The 23,639-nt window shown below is 35.4% G+C and overlaps 1 protein-coding gene and 1 non-coding gene across 2 annotated transcripts; both read right to left on the reverse strand.

The window, feature by feature from the left end:
- Positions 1-288: 288 nt before the first annotated feature.
- Positions 289-395, reverse strand: LOC120068730 (small nucleolar RNA R71). Its single transcript, XR_005479354.1, has one exon. It is a non-coding gene; the product is annotated as a small nucleolar RNA R71 (small nucleolar RNA).
- Positions 396-8,558: 8,163 nt separating this feature from the next.
- LOC120067699 (peptidyl-prolyl cis-trans isomerase A1) lies at positions 8,559-11,951 on the reverse strand. The gene is made up of 7 exons (XM_090308037.1): positions 11,690-11,951; positions 11,277-11,486; positions 10,535-10,677; positions 10,364-10,451; positions 10,145-10,199; positions 9,954-10,039; positions 8,559-8,983 (listed from the first exon to the last, which is right to left on the reverse strand). The coding sequence occupies exons 1-7, from the start codon at positions 11,741-11,743 to the stop codon at positions 8,825-8,827; spliced, it is 795 nt and encodes a 264-aa protein (XP_090164163.1). The 5' UTR covers positions 11,744-11,951; the 3' UTR covers positions 8,559-8,824.
- Positions 11,952-23,639: the final 11,688 nt, after the last annotated feature.

Genomic DNA, 23,639 nt, shown 5'->3' on the forward strand with positions numbered 1-23,639 from the left:
AGGTTTAAAATGAAACCGGTTATGTTGCAGATGATCCAGACTGTTGGACAATTTGGAGAAAGCCGTGGCAAGGACTCGCACGCCCACCTCCGGATTTTCATAGAAATCTGCAACACTTTTGTGTTCCCGAATATCTCTACCGAGGAAGTTCGACTAACTTTGTTCCCGTTTTCATTGTGCGATCAAGCAAGAAAATGGGCTTATTCTCTCGAACCGGGAGAGATAACTTCATGGGAACAAGTCATGGAAAAGTTCATGAAGAAATACTTCCCTCCAACGGAGAACGCAAGAAGGAGGAAGTTAATTACAAATTTTGAACAGGAAATTGACGAAGCGCTCAGTGACGCTTGGGCGAGGTTTAAGAGGCTGGTGAGAGACTGTCCACATAATGGCTTACCAGACTGCTTACAAATGGAGATTTTTTTACCAAGGACTGAACCCTGCTTCGCAGACCGCTGCCAATGCGGCGGCAGCTGGAGGTCTGCTGGACAAAACTTATGAGGAGGTCAAAAATATCCTTGATCGCATTTAAAAAAATCACGAGAACTGGAGAGAAAGCGATCAAAGATTAAGAATTAAAGATAGTGACGTGAACAACGGGGCCATCGCATCCCTTCAAAACCAGATGACTGCGATGATAAGTTTAATACAAGGCATCGCAATTAATAGTACGGAAGCGAAAAAAGGGCAGGTCAACGCAATTGCTCAAACGACCGCAAGTTGTGTCATATGTGGAGACGCAAATCCGATGGAAGAATGCCCAGAAAATCCGCAGTCAGTATGGTCATAAAGAACAACCCTTATTCCGATACGTACAACCCCGGGTGGAGAAACCACCCCAATTTCGCATGGAAAAATCAACAACAAAGCTTTCAATCGGTGGCGCAAAAAGAAGGGCCACCCGGATTTTTCCCGCGAACCAATGGTCCAACGCATAACCAAGCCAGCAGTTTCCAGACATCGCAATCTTTGTCCTTAGAGAGCTTGCTGAAGCAATACATTGAGAAGAACGAACCAGTGCTTCAGAATCAATCAAGTCCATCTGAAATCTCAAAATTTAGTTAGGACAAATTCGGGCGAGCTCAAAAATAGACCACAAGGAGCTTTGTCGAGCTCAACTGAGCTTTCTTGCAACGCTGGGGTACAGGGAAGGAACAATGCTTAGCAGTCTCCTTACTAAGCGAAAAAATGACTGCAGAAGTAAGGGAGGAACCCATCACGACCAACTTGAATGTGATAACAACCGAGGACCCATTGACTTATAATTCAGAAGAGCCTAAGAAGATGAACCCTGAAGTTGCGTCCACCCTCAAGCTTTCAAAACATGAGACAGAAGAAGTCTAGCTGCCAACATTCCCATAAAGATTGAAAAAGAAACAAAATAATGAAGAAAAGATCACAACAGTGGCAGTAACGCAAAATGCCATGATCCCACAAAAAATGTGCGACCTAAGAATCTTCACGATACCATGTTCAATTAGAGGGGTCTACATTGGTCAAGCACTATACGATCTTGAGGCGAGTATAAACATAATGCCATTATCAATCTTCAAACGATTGAATATGGGCAAACTCACACCCACGACGGAGACTCTCCTACTTGCAGACAGATCCCGAATACATCCCGAGGGAGAGTTGAAAGATGTCGCAATCTCAATTGACAAATTCATCTTGCCGACAGACTTTATCATTTTAGACTATAAAGCGGACGAAGACGCGCCCATCATATTGGGACGACCATTCCTCTCGACCAGTCGCACTCAAATTGATATGCGAAAGAGGGAGATTGTGATGAGCATTAACAGGGAAAGGCTCCGGATTAAGACAGTCAAGATTCCAGAAGATCGAGAAAAAAAGCAAAAGCCATCGTGGACGTGAAAAGTCCAGCTTGAAATAAGCAGTCCCTGAGTTACTATATGACTCAACCTTATCAGGGATGCAATCCTTTTGAATATCCCTTTTGTGTTATACCAATACTTCATGAACTTTCATCACCTGTTTTTTAATTGCTATTGTATCTTTGTCTATATAAAAAAAATGGTTAAATTAATAATGCGATCATGTTGAACGATCGTGGTAAACGATTTTGCTAACTCTGTTTTTTTATTATTTGATCCTCTCAATGTTTTTTGTGCAAACGATCGAGGCAAACGATTGCAGAGATGCTACACGAAGACGCAACTACTTAATTTTGTCACCGCAATCCAAAGAAAGTAGATTGCCGCAAAGTAGGATGCGTCAACAAATAATGTGGGCGACAGTGCAAATTTGGGGGTTGTATCTTCCCTTGACTTTATTCCAAATTTTGCACTATCGCATCGCATTCTAATTTTGAAATTTTATCACCGCATCCTCTTTGGTTACCGCAATCATTTAACATTGATCAATTTAGTAAGTCACCGCATGCTTTCTCTTTGCTAATTATGATTTTAATGATGAAATGCATGCCTCTATTTTTTCGTATACACTAGAGTCAACTTAATTTTAAGACAGTCACCTCATGAAATATTTATAGATGTTAGTGGTCTGCTAGCTTTCTTTCAAACTGACCCTTTACGAAACTTCCTAAGAACATCGCATGACTTCTTTCAATCTATTAGCAATGAGGACATTGCCGCATTTTAAATTTGGGGGTGCAGTATTTATTTTCGACCTTGCTATTGTTAGCCTTATAAAAAAAAAAATCAGAACGTTGTGATGGGATCCTACTCGTAGTTGGATGTCCGCATGACACACGTGGGGGCAAGCCAGAACGAAGGTAGGAATCGTGATCAACGCATAAAAAATGACCGCAACTCCACTGCCAAATGGGTATGAGTTTAGTCTGAGAAAGAGTGCCTTGCTCGTAGTTTGATGTCTGCAAGACACACGTGAGGGCAAGTCAAAACGAAGACGAGGCACTTGGATCAGCGCAAGATCAGAGAAAAAAAATAATATCTAAAATACGCAAGAATAAAAAATCATTTAACACCCCAGTGAAAAAGTTTTTTTCGAAATAAATCACGTGATGTCCTGGAATCTAATAAAGTCTTTTTTAGAGGAGACCTGAATAAGAATTAAGGAAATTTTGGTGTGCCGAATTTGAATGAGGCATCCTTGAGAAATCTAGGAAAAGAGATTGTGGTCAACTTTCTAAAGAAAATCTTTAGCTTATGCTTGAGGACAAACATTGTTTAAATTTGGGGGTGTGATAACGGACAGAAATGCACATTATTACAGTGCTAAGTTATAAAACAATGTAGGGTTGCGTTGATAAGAACATATAAGATTGCATCAAAAAAGCATTAAGTTCATAATATTGCGGTCGCATGCATCCATCGCATGATAATAGTTAACTTAGATATTTTTGTGCAAAATATGCGTTGACGCAAGGCGGAAAATGCGATCATAAGAAATCAACGGTCGACCGCATAAAAAGATTGCGTCACCGCAAGGCTATGTGGTCATTTGCGCTCGTAAATATCTGCTCAAGAAGGTTGCTACATAGAGCCGACGCAAACTTGGTGGGCGTATCTGGGTAAAAAGCATAATAAATCATGATGGGACAGAAAGCTAATGACGGTCGATTCCGAATTAAGTTGACAAGCAACTAACGAACTACTGTAGCAAGTACACTCAACTTTTCGATGAAAAATATTCGGCGTATCAGACAGAGAATTAATGTCATCCCATCAGTGCAATCATAAGAGAGAAGAAACCTTTCACCCCGAAGCTCTATAAATATTGAAGGCAACCTTCAGTAAAGGGGTTCGTCGAGTTCGGACAGTTAGATAATTTTCGCCATAGTTAGAAATAGCCTTGTTCTTAGTTTTTCTTTAATTTAAAAGGTGGAAGCGAGGGAAGTGAGATTGTACTGAGAGATCATTCCGGTGAACTTGGAAGAGTGTCGGAAGCGTTGAGATCAGAGAGAGGGCCAACTTCTGCAGAAGTAGGAACATCTTTTGAACATAATAGAGTTAACAGTGTAAAAGCCTTGGGAAGCAAGGGATTGCTAGAGGCTCTCTATCCTTATCTTCCATTGTCATTTTGTACTTTGAACTTATCTATAGAAATGGAATTTACTTCTTTATATCTATTCACTCTCTGTTTATTACGCATGAGTAGCTAAATCTGTCGAATGGGTTGAGAAGCACTTAGCTAGCATAACTAGGGATCATCATTCTTTGCGATTATCTTGTATTATGTATGCGTCGTTCGTCCATTAGAGATACTCGAGAGGGTAGTCTAAGGACAGAATCTAGGCTTGAAAAAGTAGGTTAGAATCTAGGCTCGGGAGAGTCAGATTAGAACGCGTAATCAAGAGATAGGAGCTTAGGAATAAGCACTGTTTGCTATTAACGCATCACATGCATCCTAAAGATAGGTTATGATTGTATACAGTCACCTTGTCTTTGTGTGCATCTTTCATCATCGCATAGGCAAAGAGTAAAGACTTAGGAATAAGCTCTATGGACATTATCGCATTCATCGCATGCGTCCTAGAATTAGGAGTTACCACATTTGCATTGAAAAATGATTTGTTGTCGCATGAGTTTAGCATGATCGCATAGTTTGAACACATTCTCGGGAAACGCTAGCTAAAGACCTTTTCAACCCGTTCCTTCGCATACTTAGTGTATCTGTCGCATAATCAATCTTTTCTCAAATCCACCGCATACTTTTTACACCGCAAACAACAAACTAACCAATCATTAATTTATTTGTTACCGCAAAGTGATCTTAAAAATTATCACCGCATATTGTTTTTCTTAGTCCCTGAGTTCGACCCTGGACTTACCAGGAAACTTAGTAGGATTTATACTTGGATTCTGCTGAGAAAATTTGTTGCACAATGCATTTCCATCACCGCAATACCTTTCATTATTTCACCGCATAAAATAACACATCACTAACCCACTCACTATCTACCAGGGCGTAAATAATACTTGTATCTAGAAGCTTGAAAACCTCTTTCATCACTACCTCTTTAAGCATGGGATTCAGACGTTGCTGGTGTTGTTGACATGGCTTTGAACCATCCTCAAGTGCAATTCTTACATGCATAAAACTGGGTTGATGCCTTTAATGTTTGCCAGTGTCCACCCAATAGCTAGTCTATACTTTTGCAAAACCTCAACCAACTACCCCTCCTACTTGACAGTCAAATCCTTTGAGACTATAACGGATGATGTCTCAAATTCTCCAAGGTAAGCATACTTGAGATGCTCAAGAAGTTATTTTAGCTCGACCTTAGGTGCCTGCACAACGAAAGGAAACACACATTTAGATGAATCACTAGAAGAAGGTGATGGCATGCTTACCAGCTCTGTAATGGATATGGCTAAAAGTTCCTTAAAGGGAATCAGGTTTCCTGAATCGTCCTCATCATCCTCGTACACGTCCTAAATGACCTCCTACTCAAGGGAATAAAAAACGTCAATCTAACACAAAGAACGTGTGCTTAGTGGTGGGGGACTTCATTGGACCAAAAATATTGAATTTAACTATCTCACCATCAAACTCCACAAATAATGTGCTTTCATCTACATCGATCTTAGTCTTAGTTGTTTTTATGAAGGGTCGGCGGAGCGGCATTGATGCTAATGAAATAGATGTAGATTCCTCCATTTTCAGAATATAAAACTTCAGTAGGAAATATAAGTAATGTTCGGACGGTTAGTGTCTATTCTGCATGACTCTAGAACGCGATACTCAATCAAATCCTCTTTTTTTAGGATTGAATGCACCCCTATAGTCCATATTTGGTAATTCCTAAACTATTTCTTCTGTATTTTGGGATCATCGAAATAAGCAAGAATACTATTTCTACGAAAAAGACCATAGTATTTCATTTTTTCTATTCTTCATTTTGAATATGTAATCGAATATCCATTTTGATTCTAATAGAAGGATACATTTATTGACATTTCAATCTGACAACAGTGACATATAATACTGCTCCTATTTGCATTGTAAAAGACAAAGAATTAAAAACGAGGTAAAATAGTCTTCCTCATTACCTTCTGTAAGAGTTATTGATCATGTTTGCTAGTCTTCTGTTTACAGGAAAGGAAGTTGAAACAGGCATGGTACGAGAGGAAAGCCTCACGGCCACAATTCAGCTAAGTGTCAAAGTAAGAAAGTCAAGCTTTCCATCAGTTATGCAACAAAGACAGATGGGGCAAAATTGCTGCATATTTTCTAACTCTATATAAGTCAATTTTTTTAAACAAGAAATTCCTATTCTAGTCTTCAAACCTCTCCCTCTCTCTTTGGCTAGATCTTAGCCTTACCCGTTCAATTGATTGTTCTAGAAGTCGTTTCGTTAAGTTAATTGAAAAGTCGGTTTTGTCTCATGGATTACTTTACTATATATGGAGACTCTTTTCATGATTGTTTGTTGAATTTGTCTAGAGTCTTAGAGAGATGCATTGAGTCTAATCTAGTTTTAGATTTTGAAAAATGTAATTTTATGGCTTCGTGTGGTATAGTCCTTGGGCATGATATTTCTAAGCATGGCGTTGAAGTTACTCCTACTAAAATCAATGTTATCATTAAGCTCCCTTACCCCACAAATGTGAAGAAGGTTCGTTCTTTCCTTGGTCATGCAAGATTCTACCATAGGTTTATAAAGTATTTCAGGAAGATAGCTCAATTGATGACCTCGTTACTCCAAAAAGATGTAGAATTCAAATTCAATAATAACTGCAAAGTTAGCTTCGATGTGTTGAACGGTGCTTGGTCTTGTGCCCCAATCATTCAGGCTCCTAGATGGGATCTTCCCTTCGAGACCATGTGTGATGCTAGCGACTTTTCTATGGGAGTAGTTTTGGGAGAAAGTAGAGAAGAAGCACCATGTGATCTGCTATGCTTCCAAGCTTTCAACCCGGGCCAATAGAACTTCATCACTATAGAGAATAAGCTTTTAGCTGTTGTTTTTGCAATTGAAAATTTTCATTCTTATATTGTTGGCTCTGAGATTGTTGTGTTCTCTGACCATGCAGCCCTTCGATATTTGATATCAAAGGAGTTTAAACCCTATTTTCTTAGATGGATTCTCCTTCTTCAGGAGTTCAACTTGAAGATCTAAGATAAAAAGAGGTGTGAAAACGCCATTGCCAATTATTTGAGTAGATTGACCACAGATGAGGGATGTCTTCATTCTGATAGAGACTTTTCAAATCAAGCATTGATGCAAGCAGACAATATTCTTATAACTCCATGATATGTAGATCTAGTTAATTATCTGGTCATAGGTAACCTTCCAATCGATTTCAATAGGCGCAAGCGTGATAAGATTAAGAGTGAGTTGAAATATTATGTGTGGGAGAATCCCTACATGTAGAAGTTTTGTTCTATTAGATAATTAGGAGATGTATCCCTAATGATGTATTCTTTTTTGTTTTAACAATTTGCCGTGAGCATACTTGTGGGAGATATTTTAATCCTAAACGAACAGCTAAGAAGGTATTACACTCTGGATTGTACTGGAAAACTCTCGATACGGATGCATACTTTTTCTGAAAAACATGTGAGCATTGTCAAAAGTTTGGTGGGTTGTCCTATAAGAATGAGATGGCTAAGTATTAATTAGAGTATTTCATCTTTACTTAGGAATTAATCAATGATAGAATAACAAATAGTAGGAAAGACTCAATCGAACCCAAACTCTATTTGTTTTATCAATATTCACATTCCGTGCACTCAATTTACTATTGCATCTCATAAATTCACTCCGTGTCATTTTACTTCGCGCATTTTACGTCCATTTCGTAATCATCAATCAAAACGCCCCTCCCCCCTTTCGTTACCATCTATAAGCTTTTCGATTAAGAAATTCATGTGGCTCCCAATGGTTTGACTCCTTGCTTTACTGTACTACCCATTTAGAGTAAGACACAGGAACATGATTATATTTGATTTGGGTCGTAGGAATTTGACGCTCCTTTGGTCCAATCATTACATATGATAAGTTTTTTACATATTCAAATTACGATCCTATTCACAAATGTTGTGTTAATTTGCTTCATATGACACTGACAATCAAAGAATATCAAGAGTCACTTCGGAAGCCTATATTCTTAGAAGCAAAATATATAATCCTATGACAAAAGATGAATGCATAGATTTTGAAAAGTTATAACAATCTTATACTATATTGTGATTTTATAAAATTTTGAAAATCTTATATCAAATAAAGTTCCACAAACGAAAGATAATTTTTCAACAACACTTGTTGGAGCATTCAGACATCTACTCCAACTTCTATGGGCATCCGACGTTCATACCCTTACTTTGCTAAGTTTTTAAGTATTTCATTTGTTATGGTTTGTGGAATTTTTGTATTTCTTTATTGTTTGTTCCAATTTACTCCTACAAGAGTGTATATCCTAGAGCATTAGTCAAAGTTTCTGGTTAAAAAAAAATAAATACTTATATAATATTTACACGCAGAATGCAAAATGAGTAATATAACAAATAAAAAAATTATAATAATAAAATAACCTTTATGTTCCACAAGCTTTATTTCTTCAAGTATTAGTTCATGCCAAAGAACTGCACTTCACACCCACCATAGCTATGTAAACGATTTGTTTCTCTATTAACAAGAAATATGTGTACCAGTTCTCAGTCTACTCGTAGCTAACAGCTTTAAGTATCGATATTCTACAATAATAATACATCTCTCACTACTTGTAGCTAACAGGACAAGTCACCATTTACAAATAGAACAAGAACTTTTAAGGAGAAGATGGATAAAGAGATACTCCACCCAGAACTACTAAGATGAATCATATGCATACCTAAGCCTCAAAGAACTCAATAGCTACAGATAATTACAAGGCTAATCAACCATCATCTGTAGTTCTCCACAATTAACAATTCTACATGGCAGGCGAGGAATATCTAACCTGCTTGTTTCTTGTGATTCAATTTTTTGCACAACATCCATTCCTTCAATAACATGTCCGAACACAACGTGGCGATTGTCCAACCATGGCGTCTGGGTGATGCAAATTGTAGATGCATTAATTATTGACAAAGATGTGAAGAAAAAGAAAATTATTTCAACAAAATATTATGGTGAAACGAAAATAAGTATGCTTTGAATTCAAAAATTCAATGAAAATATGATCAGTTCACCCTTCCAAAATATGTTCTTTCTAGATTTTATGATCTACATAGTACTTCAAGAATGGTGGATTTGTCTTAGTTTGACCTATATTACATGGAAAACCAATCCTTTTTTTTTTCTTTAGTTTGATATGAAACAATTATATTAAGAGAAAATTGACATATAAAAAGAAAAAGGCTCCAGACCTCAATTGTTAAGTTTCGGAAAGATAGAGAAGGTTATGAAGTTTGGTAGATGCAAAGGAGAAGAAAATCAAACACCACCTATAAACTGAGGACGATTGCTACGAAAAAAAGCCCCTACACACCTTGAATGCCTCCACCATAGAATATTCATTTCATTAGAAAACAAATGATCTCGACAACTAACACTAGAACAAAAACGATCTTCTTGACAAAGCTGCTGGAAACATATTACTAAGGAACACATGCTCCTAAACCTATAGTTGTTGATTGTGTATATAATTTGCTAATGACTGGTCATAAATATATTTTAATAAAAGGGTCCTACATTCCTCGAGTTTGGAGTATATATCATACAAAATTAGCAATACACTAATAGGCCCTTTATAAACCAAGCTTAAAGGCAATCTCATTCCCTCTGCAATCATCCATAACCTTATTTTTCAACAAAATTGTCCTAAATGATTAGTTGTTTGAGTTTCTTTATAAATTCCTTTTCCTCCTATTCTTTAGCTATTTTTCTTCAATACCTTAAAAAGAACAGAACTGCAAAATAAAGATTAAAATGAAAGAGGAATACTTCCATACATGTTGAAATTGATAGTCTGCAGTTGAAGTTAACTTCAGAAAAGAATAGGATGCTGAAGTTGAATTACCTTTACAGTACAGATGAAGAATTGGCTTCCATTAGTATTAGGTCCGGCATTGGCCATGCTAAGTACACCAGGTCCTACATGCTTCACTGCAGACAAGTCAAAAGTTATCCATATCATTGAGTTTTAGTTTGATTTCCTTATATTTTTACCCAGAGGCTAATACCAAAAAGTTAATCATTCCAGAAGCATACATGAAAAATTCTCATCTCGAAAACTGGAACCATAGATACTAACACCACCAGTTCCCTGCAGCCAAAATAACAACAATACAGCCTTAACCAGATTGGAGGCATCTTTTCTTGAAAGCCTAAGATACCATTTGTGAATATAGATATATAAATATATACACACATAGACATACGTAAATAAATGTGTACATATGTTCAGGGAGAGAGAGAGGGAGTGCGTACATCTCCATTAGTGAAGTCCCCTCCTTGAATCATAAAATCTTTAATCACCCTATGGAAGGAGCATCCTTTATACCCATATCCCTTCTCACCTGCACCATGATACTTTTATGATAAATCAATGAACAAAGTGGAAAAATTATACTTCAAAAAGATGGTGGACGTTCCAACTTTCCTGTGCACAAGGCTCGGAAGTTCTCTACCGTTCTTGGAACAACATCTCCGAAAAGTCCTATCACGATTCTACCTACCGGTTCACCTCCAATTTCTATGTCAAAAAAGCACTTTGTTGAGACTTCTGCTTGCAACTCTACATCCTACATTATAAGAAAATAAAGCAATTAGGATAATCAAAACAAACAATTATTATGGGCACCTAATTTGATATGAAATTGATAAATAAAGGTAAACATAAAAGTACAAAACAGTAAACAAACAACATAGTGATTTACATGGTTTGTGTTAGTTACGTGCCAGAGGAAGAACAACTTAGTAATAGAGAGAATAGTTTAGATTATAGAGAGAGTTTATATAGCACACTTCTCTAAACTCTAGGGTCAATATTGTAAATACAGCAAATAATGTAAATAAGAATATAACTTAGGTCATTTAGCTACTCACGTACTTGGTCGTTCAAAGGGCCACATAACAGATTAAGACATTCCAACATAATCAATAAAGAACGAGAAGGAGATTTCTGAACAAAGAATCAACTCAATCAGCAAACGTTGAAATATCTAATCCCTTCCATGTTGAGAAGATAGATACATACATATACAACACAAATAACCCGCTAGAAAATCTTTATTTCAATTCAAACTTATAACATGGATTAGAACAGTTTTCCCTCTACTTTCAGCCAGTTAACAGAATTTAAGAACTAAGAAAGAAACAAACATAATAACTCAGTATTTACTTTTGTCGTAGAGTTTACACAGGTGAGTCTTCTGTTCTTCATGGGAGATGCTTCTCTCACGATAGGAAAACTTGAGCGTTGAGATCCCCATGTTAGTGTTCTTACAGGGAAGTTCATAGTTTGAACTTGCAAAGAAATCGACCTAGAACTTGTGGAACTACATATCAGTTGGGTATTGGGAGAATTTAACGAAGGTTGGCAACATTTTCCCTGTAGATGAAACAAATTCATAATGTATACAACTGGGGTTCCAACAGATAAACAAGAAGAGGATATGAAGAAGAAATTAAACAAAAATTAACAGGAATCACTCGATCTCAAGCTACGAGGAACAAAAGAACTTGGAATATGATATGAACGGTGTAAATGCAGGTGTCGTAAAGTTTGAAGCGCAGCGGAAGTTAGAAGAGAACCTGTGAAGGATAAGGAAGAGGGCCCAACACACTCATTGGGATTGCGGAGGCCATGGCTGTTATCTGCAAGAAATTTCACCGGATAACTTCGATAATCCTATGTCCTTGCTTGGGACTGTGTCAATTGATTTTCTGTTTTGAGTGTTTTCTATACAATCTTTTGGTGGAAAAAAAAAAGAAAGAAAAAAAAGGAAAGAAAAAGATGGTAACACGTTTGAAGGGCAAAATGTTTTCCGAATTAGAGAAATGGAAAAGTAGAGGAGTTTTAGGGACATAAATCAGGGGATTTTCAAAATTTAAAAAAAAAATCAGGAAAATTACTTACGTAAAATAGTAAATTTTAATTAATTTGATAGAGGTGGATAGAAGTCTATCCATATTTACAAGTGAGAGAAACTTATAGATTGATACCATGTGATAAATGTGGAAAGAAGTCTATCACTATTTATAAATATTTTTTTTACTATTTTTGTCAATAATTTGAAAATTTTTATATTTATAAAAAAATTTCTAATTAATTGATAATTGATAAGTAATCAAGATACCCATAACTAATTTACCTAAAAAAATATAGATTTTTAAATCATTATTTTCAAATGTAGGAAAATGAGTCAATTTATTTATTAATATAGATTTTTAAATCATTGTTTTCATGACATTAATAAGTTTGTGAACATTGATAAATGTATAGACATTAATTGATATCTATTAGTGTCTATCATTAATAAAAGTGGCATTTTGATATATATAAAAATATTTTCAACAACTTTATCCTTTAAAACAATTGCCCCTTTTTGTTTTGTCGTTTGAGACAATTACCTATTTTTAAATTCTAACAAATTAGATGGTGTTCAAAATATATTTTATCTAACCAAAAATTTTTAATTAAAAAATCCCAAAATACGTATTGTTTAATTTTGAAAAAAAAAATATACTGAAAAAGGTTTGAGTGTTTGGCAACCATAACTTTTGAAAAAATGAGTTTTATGAAATGAGTGTTTAATGGTAAATTTGTCTTAATTTGTATGACTCTTAAAATTACCAAAACGCCTTCAAAAGTCATCTACCATACTTCCACTAAATTGTCATGACTACCACTACCCTCTATTAGCCAACTCCAGCCCTGCCGCCTCCGACCACCACCACCACCAACTCCATCGACAATCACCCTAGATGACCATTATTTTAAATTATTAGTTCATAACATTTTATAGTGATCTTTTATAGTAATTTGACATTAATAAGAGCACTTTTAGTATGTAACAAAACAAAATAACATAAAAACATTTTGAGAAAGAGTTGCCAAATATATGAATACTTTTATTATAAATCGTTTTTTTATCCAAATTGTTTAAATGAAAATTCTTTTCGAAAACTTTTTCCAAGTCAATTCAAACTGGCAATGTATATGGCCAAAAATTTTCGAATTAGAAAAATTCCAAAAGAGTTTTCTAAATCATAACAAACTATTCAAAATACGTTTCATCTAAACAAAAATTTCAAAATTAGGAAGTTTCAAAAAACACACAATTTTAGATCATAAAGAACTATGTTTGGTCGGTATTCAAAATACATTTTATCTAAATAAAAATTTTCAAATTAGAGAAAAATCTTCCTTTCTAATTTTGAAAATAAAGGTGAAAACTTTTTTAAAATTCAAACTTGGAAGAACAAAGTATAATGTACCTATGCTTTCTTCAATAAGCTTTTAATCATCTGGAAAAAAAAAATTACAAAAAATGACAAACGATTAATTATAGGTAGGAAAAATTACAGTATATTTGTCATACGAATCTACTTATGCCAAAATTTGGACGGAAAAAATGCATTTTACCTTCACGTGACAACAATGGTGAATTTATAATTTGCACTCCGTGTGGTGCTTGCCACACAGACTCTGATGCTTAGTTAAAAAGTATAATTGTGTAGCAAATAGAAAGTTTGAGTATTAGAATGGACTTACTTCCTTAAGTCATAATGATTTATGTATAGAGAAATTCTGACCTAGAGCATTCATCTCAAAGTTTTCGAGTCATGTTAGGCAGAGCCAAATGGATTAGGACACCAACACACCTAAAATATGTGTTATTTGCCCTTGATTTAGGATAGTTTTTTATATGATTTTATTATATTTGATGTCGTTTGTTACTGATTTTCAGGGTTATGCTCGAGTTCATGATTCAATATTAAAACGAGCTAAAAATGTCCTAAATATGTCTAAGGAGGTCAAAACCAAGCCAAACATCAAAAGGAGGGAGGAAAAATTGAGGAAAAAAAAAATCAAAAGTTACCTAAAAATAGGGCAGTGTCGCGATGCTGCACCTTGGTGCAAAAACCCGAGAGCATTAGATTGGAGATTGTTGTCGCGCAACGCTTAGCACTACGGCACCATGCGAGAGCATTGTGGCGCTTTATCAAAGCATCGCATGGTGCTACAATAGATGGAAAGGGAGATGTACACAGATGTAGGGTAGTGTCGTAACGTTAGGCAGTATTTATGGAAAGAAATTGCATTTTTGTATATCTTTTCCTATATATTGATATGGGGTTTTGGCTATTGAATTAACTGATGGCACCACGAACTTTCAGAGTCTCTTAAAGCATGTTTTAACCTAGATTTAGAGGGAGAGACTTAGAGATTTGTTTGGAAGCCGTTCGAGATCTTAAGGTGTGAATCGAGGCAAGATTGATAGCTTTAATTTTCTCCATCCTCTTTACTTCTCTTTGCTATTTTCAATGTCATGCTTCTTAATTTGGTTCTAAAAAATTAGTAATCAATTATGTTTACATGAGAAAATATTGTTATTGAAAGATAATGATCTGATTAATAGTTTCTAGACTTAAATATATCAATAACACAATAATTTGTAAAAATATTTGCATGATTTAATGAAGTAATTAACACCCTTGAATGCCTTTGATTTTTTAATTTTACACTTATCCTTTATTTGCTTTCTTTATTTGGAAAATAAAAATATCATCAAAATTCCAATCCTTAGATAAAATCAAAACAATTTTAGAATAGATAAGCCTAATATGGGCATTTGATAAAATCAAAACAATTTTAGAAGGATGAGGCTAAGGGCAAGGAGGTTGGTTTGGGCTTTTAGCCCATACTATCTTCTTCTCAAGGCCCATATAGGCTGTAGTAAACTCCATTCACCAAACAGAGAGGGTAGGTCTCTGTCTCATCTTTAGTCGAGGTTGAGGAGGTTGGTTTGGGCTTTTAATCCAAACTATCTTCTTCTCAAAGCCCAAATAAGTTGTAGTACGCTCCATTCACAAAAAGGAAAGGGTCAGCCTCGACCTGATCCTTGGCCAAGATCGAGGTAAATGGGCTACCTTTGCTCAAAGCCAACCAATCCCATTACTTTAAGCCCATCTTATCCTCTTGATCCAATTGCTCGTATGTTTACTATTGTTTTCTTGGCCCGGTAGCTTCCTATTCTTCGCTATGTTTCTTCTATCCTTCGGTCCAAAAATCACCCATAACATTAGCCTCCACTCCCAAGGTACGGTTTGTGGTTTAACTATGTTTCATAGGCTTAGCTTCAGTGAAATCAACTTGGGAGTACAATCTCCTCTTCTATTGACATGTTATCTTGTTGCGAGACTTATCTTAGGCTTTGGAGGTGTTGGGCCTATCAAACCAAACTTTTTTTAGGTTTAACTAATTTTCCAATGCGTTTCTTTGCCTTATAGTGAAGTTATGTGTCAAATTGTGTTATGCCCGCTCTACTGATAGGCCTAGGCAGCAAAACATTACTCTCCTAATCCAAGGTGGGCCTAGAATCATGAGCAGACTAGGAATATTATCCAACTAATCCTATTCAGGCTCAACCATCTTTCTGGTATCCTTCCCCACCCTAAAGGTGAAGTTATGGTTACTTCACCCATCATTTCTATGGATGGGTCGTAGCTTTCATTCACAATCAACTACCACGTACTTTGCTTATAAAAGGCCGCTTCCTAATCGTTAGAGTTTGTGCAGCTTCATCTATAGGTGTTGTTCACTCAGACACTTCCTCATAAGGCTTCAGAGTTATATTAGGATTTTATCCTTTGATTCACTAGGATGGGGGCATGTCTCATTGGATATTTGGCTGAGGTCAGCCTCAGGCCAAGGTGGAGCACCTTCTTATAACCATATTTGGTACCAAAGCTAATCTCTCAGGTCGGGGCATGTATGGAGCATGCCCCATTAGAAATTTTATGTGGCTGGTCGAGGGCAAGCGTGCTGGCTTGGGCCAAGCCCAGTCAACCTTCTTTTTTATTTTTTTTTCCTTTTAATCCATTTTGGTCCTCAGTGGTCATGATCAACTTAAATCATGTATTTTCTTGACTTTGTTATTTCTTTTTCATTTTCTTTTAAGATAACCAAGATAGTGCCAAAAGACGAAACATTGTGTTTATAATAGTTTGAATAAAAGACATCCTATCAACTTTCTAAACAACTCAATAATACTAAACCTTCAGGTGTTCTCCATTCCATGGATGAGGGAGAGTTCGTCTTTCCTGGTCTACTAATGTATACATGCTTAGTCTGACTACTCTGATAACTCGATTCGGACCTACTCTAATTGGCCCAAGCGCTCTTGCAGTTGGATCTCAGGTATTCTAAAGGAGTAGAATTCCATAGCGGAAGCGTGTGAACGCACGTGCCAATGTAACTTAATTTGAAAAACTCGAAAAAAATATAGAAATTATAGAAGAACAAGATAAATATTTATAAATTACAGCATGCTTCTAGGGAAAAACATATGAGAAGAACTAACCCTTGAAGGATTTTCTTCTCATAATTCCTTTCCTCGAAACTGAACAGCACAAAGGTAAATCTCCCTCAAACTGGAAAACGCCTCTCACAAACAAACAAGTCACGAACATAGGTTACCACCACTTGGTTTCCTCGCTATTCTCGTGAAAAAGAATCAAAGATGTGTGGGCTCCTTAATTTGGTAAGGAGAAGTGATTTTGTGTGAGATAGGTTTCTTGAAAAAGAAGATGAAGAATTTAGAGAAAACTTTTTCTTCTTCTTCTAAGTGATTTACACGTTGGATTGAAGCTTCTACCAAATGAATCTTCTCCCTCCTATTTTACGTGAGAGTGAGTTGGTTGGAGAGAGAATTAAAACTCCCCTCCACTAACTCACAATAACTCCCAGTAGGAGTTACTGTTTTGAATTTAAATAAATTATATATTAAATCAATTTTAGTATATAATTAAATAAATATTAATTAATTAACCATTAATAAATTAATATATTAAACATTATATATTTAATTTAATTTGAATCATATTCAATTAACAACCCCCCACATAACCTATAGTTTTAATATGAATCTCATTCATATTAATTTTAATCTATAGTATTATATAAATCTTATTCATATAATTAATATTTGAATCTTATTCAAATATTTGTCTCTCACATATTATAAAGTATAATTTTAAATCTTATTCAAATTAACTTTATGTTATAGTATATCATACACATTATATTAATTGTATCTTATAGAATTAAATCTCTTATTTAATTTGAACAATTTAAATTAATCCAAAATTAATTTATTCTTGTTTTACCCTTAGTGAGCTAACAAGAAGACCTTGCGGACCTACAGATTAGAAGCTCCAATAATACGAAATCATTAACTGCAGGTCACTCTATTAAAGATCCACAGCTGCACTCTTTGCACTGTAGATATTTTTCTATGTCCATGATATAATCAATCAACAGTAAATCGACCCTTCACGAATCACTCATCATTACAGCTAGATCAAATTATCATTTTACCTCTGTAGTTACATCTAACTCCTTAAGTACCATTGATCTCTTTAATGAACTAACAGTTTATAATCCAACTATAAACTAATCCCTCTCAGGCCAGTAAAAGAGTAAGGCCCCAATGTTCAATACTCGAAATCAACTCTTAAGGGGGCAATTCATCTACTTACACTAAAGACGGGAAGGATTGAATTCCATTTTGTGTAGCTATGTTCCCAGTACCATACTCGAACAAATCTCCAAAATGGTAGGCTTATTGAGTCGATGAATCTGGCAACTCTCACCCATACAGATCAAAAGAACGCCATCACAAATAGAAGTTCATGACTCACTCAAGATTAAGGTCGAGTCACATATGATCATCCTATGAAATGTTAATCTCTTTAATTAACGATGTTATAAAGAGATGCTAATCATTTTGTGGTATGGTCTTATACAAACTCTTTATATAGGATACCTCCACTCACATGTTTCCACATGAACGATTAAGATCAGATCGTTTGTAGCCAAGATTAAGGTTGAGTAACATATGATCATCCTATGAAATGTTAATCTCTTCAATTAACGACGTTATAAAGAGATACTAATCATTTTGTGGTATGGTCTTACACAAACTTTTTGTATAGGATACCCCCACTCGTATGTCTCCACATGAATGATTAGGATCAGATCGTTCATATCACTTACAACTTTTGTAACAATTACAAAGTGAGTCGTATTCATAGTGTCACCAGGATAAGGTACCCAACCTTTTCCATATACTACAAACCATTTAGGTTATTACTTTAACATGATCCACTTGTACGTCAACCACATACATAATTAAGTTACAAAAAATAATCTTGGATCTTAGTTTATTGGATTGAGTTAATGCAATCTAAATATCGAATAAAATAATACCTTATTTTATTAAATAAATAATTCATATATGAAATTTACAAGTATATGGATAACATTGGGTACCTCATCTTGGTGACACTATTGGATGTGGCCTATTTTGTATACTGATACAAATGATGTGATTCCAAAATCATTCATGTGGAGACATGTGAGTTAGAGGATCTTACGCAATGAGTTTGCATAAAATCGGACCTCGAAATAGTCAATTTTCTTTATAATGACCGTTTACTATTAAAATTGACTATTTCAAATTCATTGACCTAGGGTAACTCGATCTTAATCCTGAGTTAATTATGAACTCCTGTTTATTCGGGATTATCCTTTGATCAGTATGGGTGAGAGTAGTCCAACAGAATTCTCAATAAGCCTCCCATTTTGGGGATAAGACTTGATAGATAGTTGGGGCCATAGTTTTGCAAGATGGAATTCACTCCTACCCGACTTAGGGTTAGCAGATAGGTTATTCTCTTAAGCGCTAATTCCTGGTCTTGAGCAACAGGCCCATGCTCTCTTGTGATCGAGAAGGACATGGTTTATAAGTTGGACTATAAACTAATTGTTCAATGGAGGATCAGTGGAATCTTAAGGAGCAAAATGTATTTATAGGGTAAAACGGTAATTTTGTCCTAGCTGTAATTACGAACGACTTGTGAAGGATCAACTTACTGATTATGGTTAAAATGGACAGAAATATATCTACAGTGAGGAGAGTGCAACTATCGAGCTATAGTGTTGTGCCTCGGTAGTTAACGAATATTGATTAACTCGGTCTAAAGAGTTTAACCAATTAATCTCAAATCGTTGGAGCTCATGATCTGTAGGTCCACATGGTCCCTCTACTAGCTTGTAAAATTATCTTGAATTAGTGAATTAGTGGACTTGAAAAAATTCAAATTCGAAATTAGGATTTTGAATTTGAAGTATTCAAATTCAATTTAGGGTTTGTTTAATTGTATTCGATACAAATATATGTTTAATTTATCGAAATTTAACGTAATCAGAGAGATTATAATATTTAAATATTTGATTTAATTATAAATTAAATTACATGAATAGGATTCATGTATCAATTAGGTGTTTAATTGATTTAATATTTGATATTAAATTATTATTATTTAAATTAATTAATTAAATTTGTTTAATTAATTATTTAAGTAAATCATTTTTCAAAATTAAAAATTAAGAATTGAATTACAATTGATTTTGTGAAAATCAATTTTGATTTATTATATTGAAAATGATTTTTTATTTTTAAAAATTAGATAGTGGATTAATCCAACTTTTTTGTTGTATTAATCCACTAAATTGAAGGCCTAAGCATTAATATTAATGCAATTTAAAGTTTCAAACTGCATTAATGCTAAGTGCTTGCATGAATTGAACATATAAAATGTTCAAATTTTCAAATTATTGGAGCATGCAAACTCAATTCTTTAAAAGTTCTGAAAAATATCTCCAGCTCAAACCTCCTCTTGAACACACTCAAATTCAACTAAAATTCAAAGATTCTACCTCTCAATCTTAGGTAGAGAATAGTAGAGAAGGTCTTTGTGGTGGTCATCTATTGATTTGAAGTTCTAATTTGTGGAGGGAAGCTGAAATTGAAGAGAATCTTCAAAGGTATTGTATTGTAGAAACCCTCTTCTGAATTTTGTTTCAATGCATGTTTTAAACTCAAATTAAGTGTAATTAGAATGCTTATTGATTCTGATTTCTTCAGCTGAATGTTAGTTTACTCTATCAATTGGTATCAGAGCATGATTTAAATACGCAATTATCATTAATTTGAGTTTGGTGGGTGAATTTCTAAGATTGCATATTTCTGTGACTGATATGGTTGAAATTTGATTTTGGCATTAGATTTCTCTTTAATTATGAAGTTTAATTTGTAATTTTCTCTTGATTGATGAGTTTATATGTGTGCTCTAGAGTTTATAATTTTATTAGAGTCAATAGAGTCCAAATTAGGTTGTAATTGAAGATTGAAGAAGGCAAGTTCTGTAATAGAAAACTAAAGAACAGCTTCTGTCCAGGCAGTGTTGCAATGCTACCTTCATAGTGTCACAATTTACTTTTGTTCGAGCCCGTGGAGTCGCAACGTTGGAATGAGCATTGCAGCGTTGTTCATCCCAGCCCATCAACACGTGTATTAGAGCCGGTTTGTGTGGAAGGACAGGTTCGATCGGTTTTCAACCATTCCAGTTTGATTCAGCCATCCTTGGACCGATTCAGCGTCTTTTGAAGGTTTGGAGGTCTGGTTCGGACGATTTGGGTCTGGTTCGGGTTAGTTCACGCGGTCCAGAATGGTTTTGAAGTTTTCGACCTATTTTGTAATAATTTGATTGTTGTTTGCTTAGGATGCCAAAGTTGAACCATATTGGTAATGTTTAATTATTTTATGCTTGTGATGTATATTACATTTGGATTAAACATGTTTGTGCATATAGAATATCATTTAGATTTAAAATCCCACGATTTGAAAGCATGTTGCATGCATAATGTTATGTTATAAGGAAGTTATAATATGTAGTATGCATATTTAGGGTTTCTTAAAAATTAGTATAAGTATTATGTTAATTTTGAATGCCTTTGATGTATGTGATGGTTTGAAAGCATGTCTATTGTTTTATAAGTTGTTAGAAAATTGAATTAGACATTAAAATCCATAAGAAAGATAAATAGCATGCTCACTTAGGTTAACAACTTATTTTAATAGTTAAAATAGGTCGTTATCTTATAAAATTCAATTACAAACTCAATCAGTTCATAATCTTGTCTAAGGCTGGAGGTATTTAAGTTGACGGTTTACATAACATTTGCTACTTGGGGATTAGGCCCGAAATGTTGAGCACAGTTAACCGATTTTATGAGCTTGCATGAGCGATGTGAGGTTTAAAATTTGTTTAACACCTAGACATTGTAAGTTAAAATCCAATAAACATCATACTTGGATTTATCACATAGACTTAAGTTGTTTAAATTAGTCGAAATATACTTAAGTAAAAGAATACCCAAACATTTAGAACACTTCAGTGGGAGATTAACAATATATACAATATATTGTTTTTAGCTCTCACGTCCCCAAGAGTTCACACCGTGAGATCTATGATGGACTTTGTGTTGCTTTGCATGGGTCAATAACAAGGTGAATGGGGGAAGTAGTTCATAGTAAGTGGGTGAAGGAAATATGTCAACATATCTTACGGTATTCTCCATTAGTTTGAACCATGAGATTGCTATGTCACGCCTATTTTTGTTTTTAGGTGGCACTAGCTAGTCGTTTACCACGACGATCCCTGATAACGGGCAGAAATACACGTTGTTACAGTGCAAAGTTATAAAACAATGCAGGATTGCGATGGTAAAAATATACAATATTGCGTCCAAAAGCATTAAGTTCACAACATTGCGATCGCATGCGTCCATCGCATTAAAATAGCTAACTTATATATTTTATGCAGGAAAATGCGTTGACGCAAGGCGGAAATGCGATCCAAAGAAATTAACGTCCGAGCGCATTAAGAGATTGGGACCACAAGGCTATGCGATCGTTTGTGCTCGCGAAAATATGCTCAAGAAGGTGGCCGCATAGAGTCGGTGCACTAAGGTGGGCGCATCTGAGAGAAAGCTTAATAAATCACGATGGGACAAAAAGCTGATGACGGTCGATTCCGAATTAAGTTGACAAGCCGTTAACGACCTACTGTAGCAAGTATACTCAACTTTTCGTTGACAAATATTCAACGCATCAGACAGAGAATTAATGTCATCCCATCAGTACAATCATATGAGAGAAAAAGCTCTTCACCCTAAGCCCTATAAATACTGAAAGCCACCTTCAGTGAAGAAGTTCGCTCAGTTATAAAATTCACCATATAGATAGAAGTTAGCCTTGTTCATAGTTTTCCTTTCACTTAGAAGGCGGAAGCGAGTGAAGGGAGTTTACACTGAGAGATCGTCCCGGTGAACTTGAAATAGTGTCGGGAGTGTCAAGATCAAAGAGAGGGCCAACTCTTGCGGAAGCAAGAACATCTTTTGGGCAGAATAGAGATAACATAGTGTAAAAGCCTTGGGAAGCAAGATATTGCTACCAGGCTCTCTACCTTTATTTTCCATTGTCATTTTGTACTCTAAACCTATTTATAAAAATGGAAATTGCATCTTTATATCTGTCCACTCTCTGTACATTACGCATGAGTAGCTAAATTTGTTAAATGGGTTGAGAAGCACTTAGCTAGCATAACCTGAGATCTTCATTCTATGTGATTATCTTGTATTATGTATGCATCATTCATCCATTAGAGATACTCGGGAGGGTAGTCTTCTGGATAGAATCTAGGCTTTGAAAAGTCAGATTAGAATCTAGGCTCGGGAGAGTCAGATTAGAACCGCATAATCAAGAGATAGAAGCTTAGGAATAAGTTCTGTTTGCTCTTAACGCATTGCATGCACCTTAGAGATAGGATATGATTGTATGCGGTCACCTTGCCCTTGTGTGCATCTTTCGTCATCGCATAGGCAAGAAGTAGAGACTTAGGAATAAGCTCTATAGACATTATCGCATTCATCACATGCATCCTTAGGAGCTATTGCATTTGCATTGGAAAATGATTTGTTGTCGCATGAGTGTAGGATGATCGCATAGGTTGAACGCATTCTCGGGAAACACTAGCTAAGACCTTCTCAACACGTTCCTCCACATACTCAGTGTATCTATTGCATAATTACTCTTTTCTCAAATCATGCATATACATTTTATACCTTAAACAACAAACCAACCAAACCATTGATTTAATTGTTACCGCAAAGTGATCTAAAATTACCACCGCATATTGTTTTCCTTAGTCCCTATGTTCGACCCTGGGCTTACCAGGCAACTCAGTAGGATTTATACTTGGGTCTTACTGAGAAAACTTGCATGCTCAACGCATATTCCACCATCGCATTCTACTTCATTATTTCATCGCATAAAATCATGCATCAAGTTTTTGGCGTCGTTGCCGTGGAATTCGACAATACATTGTGCTAATGGTAATTTTTTTATTTTCGTTGCAGCTTTCAATCTCTGGCAAATTACAACCCAGAGATTGAAAGAAAGTTCCGACGAAGATTAAGAGATAGCCGCCAACAACAACAACAAGAGAAAGATAATATGGCGAAACAACCAGGAAATGGAGCACCAAATGAAAATAATGTCATGGCGAATCCCATCCTATTGGCGAACGACCGCAATAGGCTCATTCGGGACTATGCGTCGCCCAACCTCTA

Source organism: Benincasa hispida, chromosome 12, assembly GCF_027475165.1.
Source record: "Benincasa hispida cultivar pf3 chromosome 12, pf3_genome.v1.1, whole genome shotgun sequence".
Taxonomy (NCBI): Eukaryota; Viridiplantae; Streptophyta; class Magnoliopsida; order Cucurbitales; family Cucurbitaceae; genus Benincasa; species Benincasa hispida.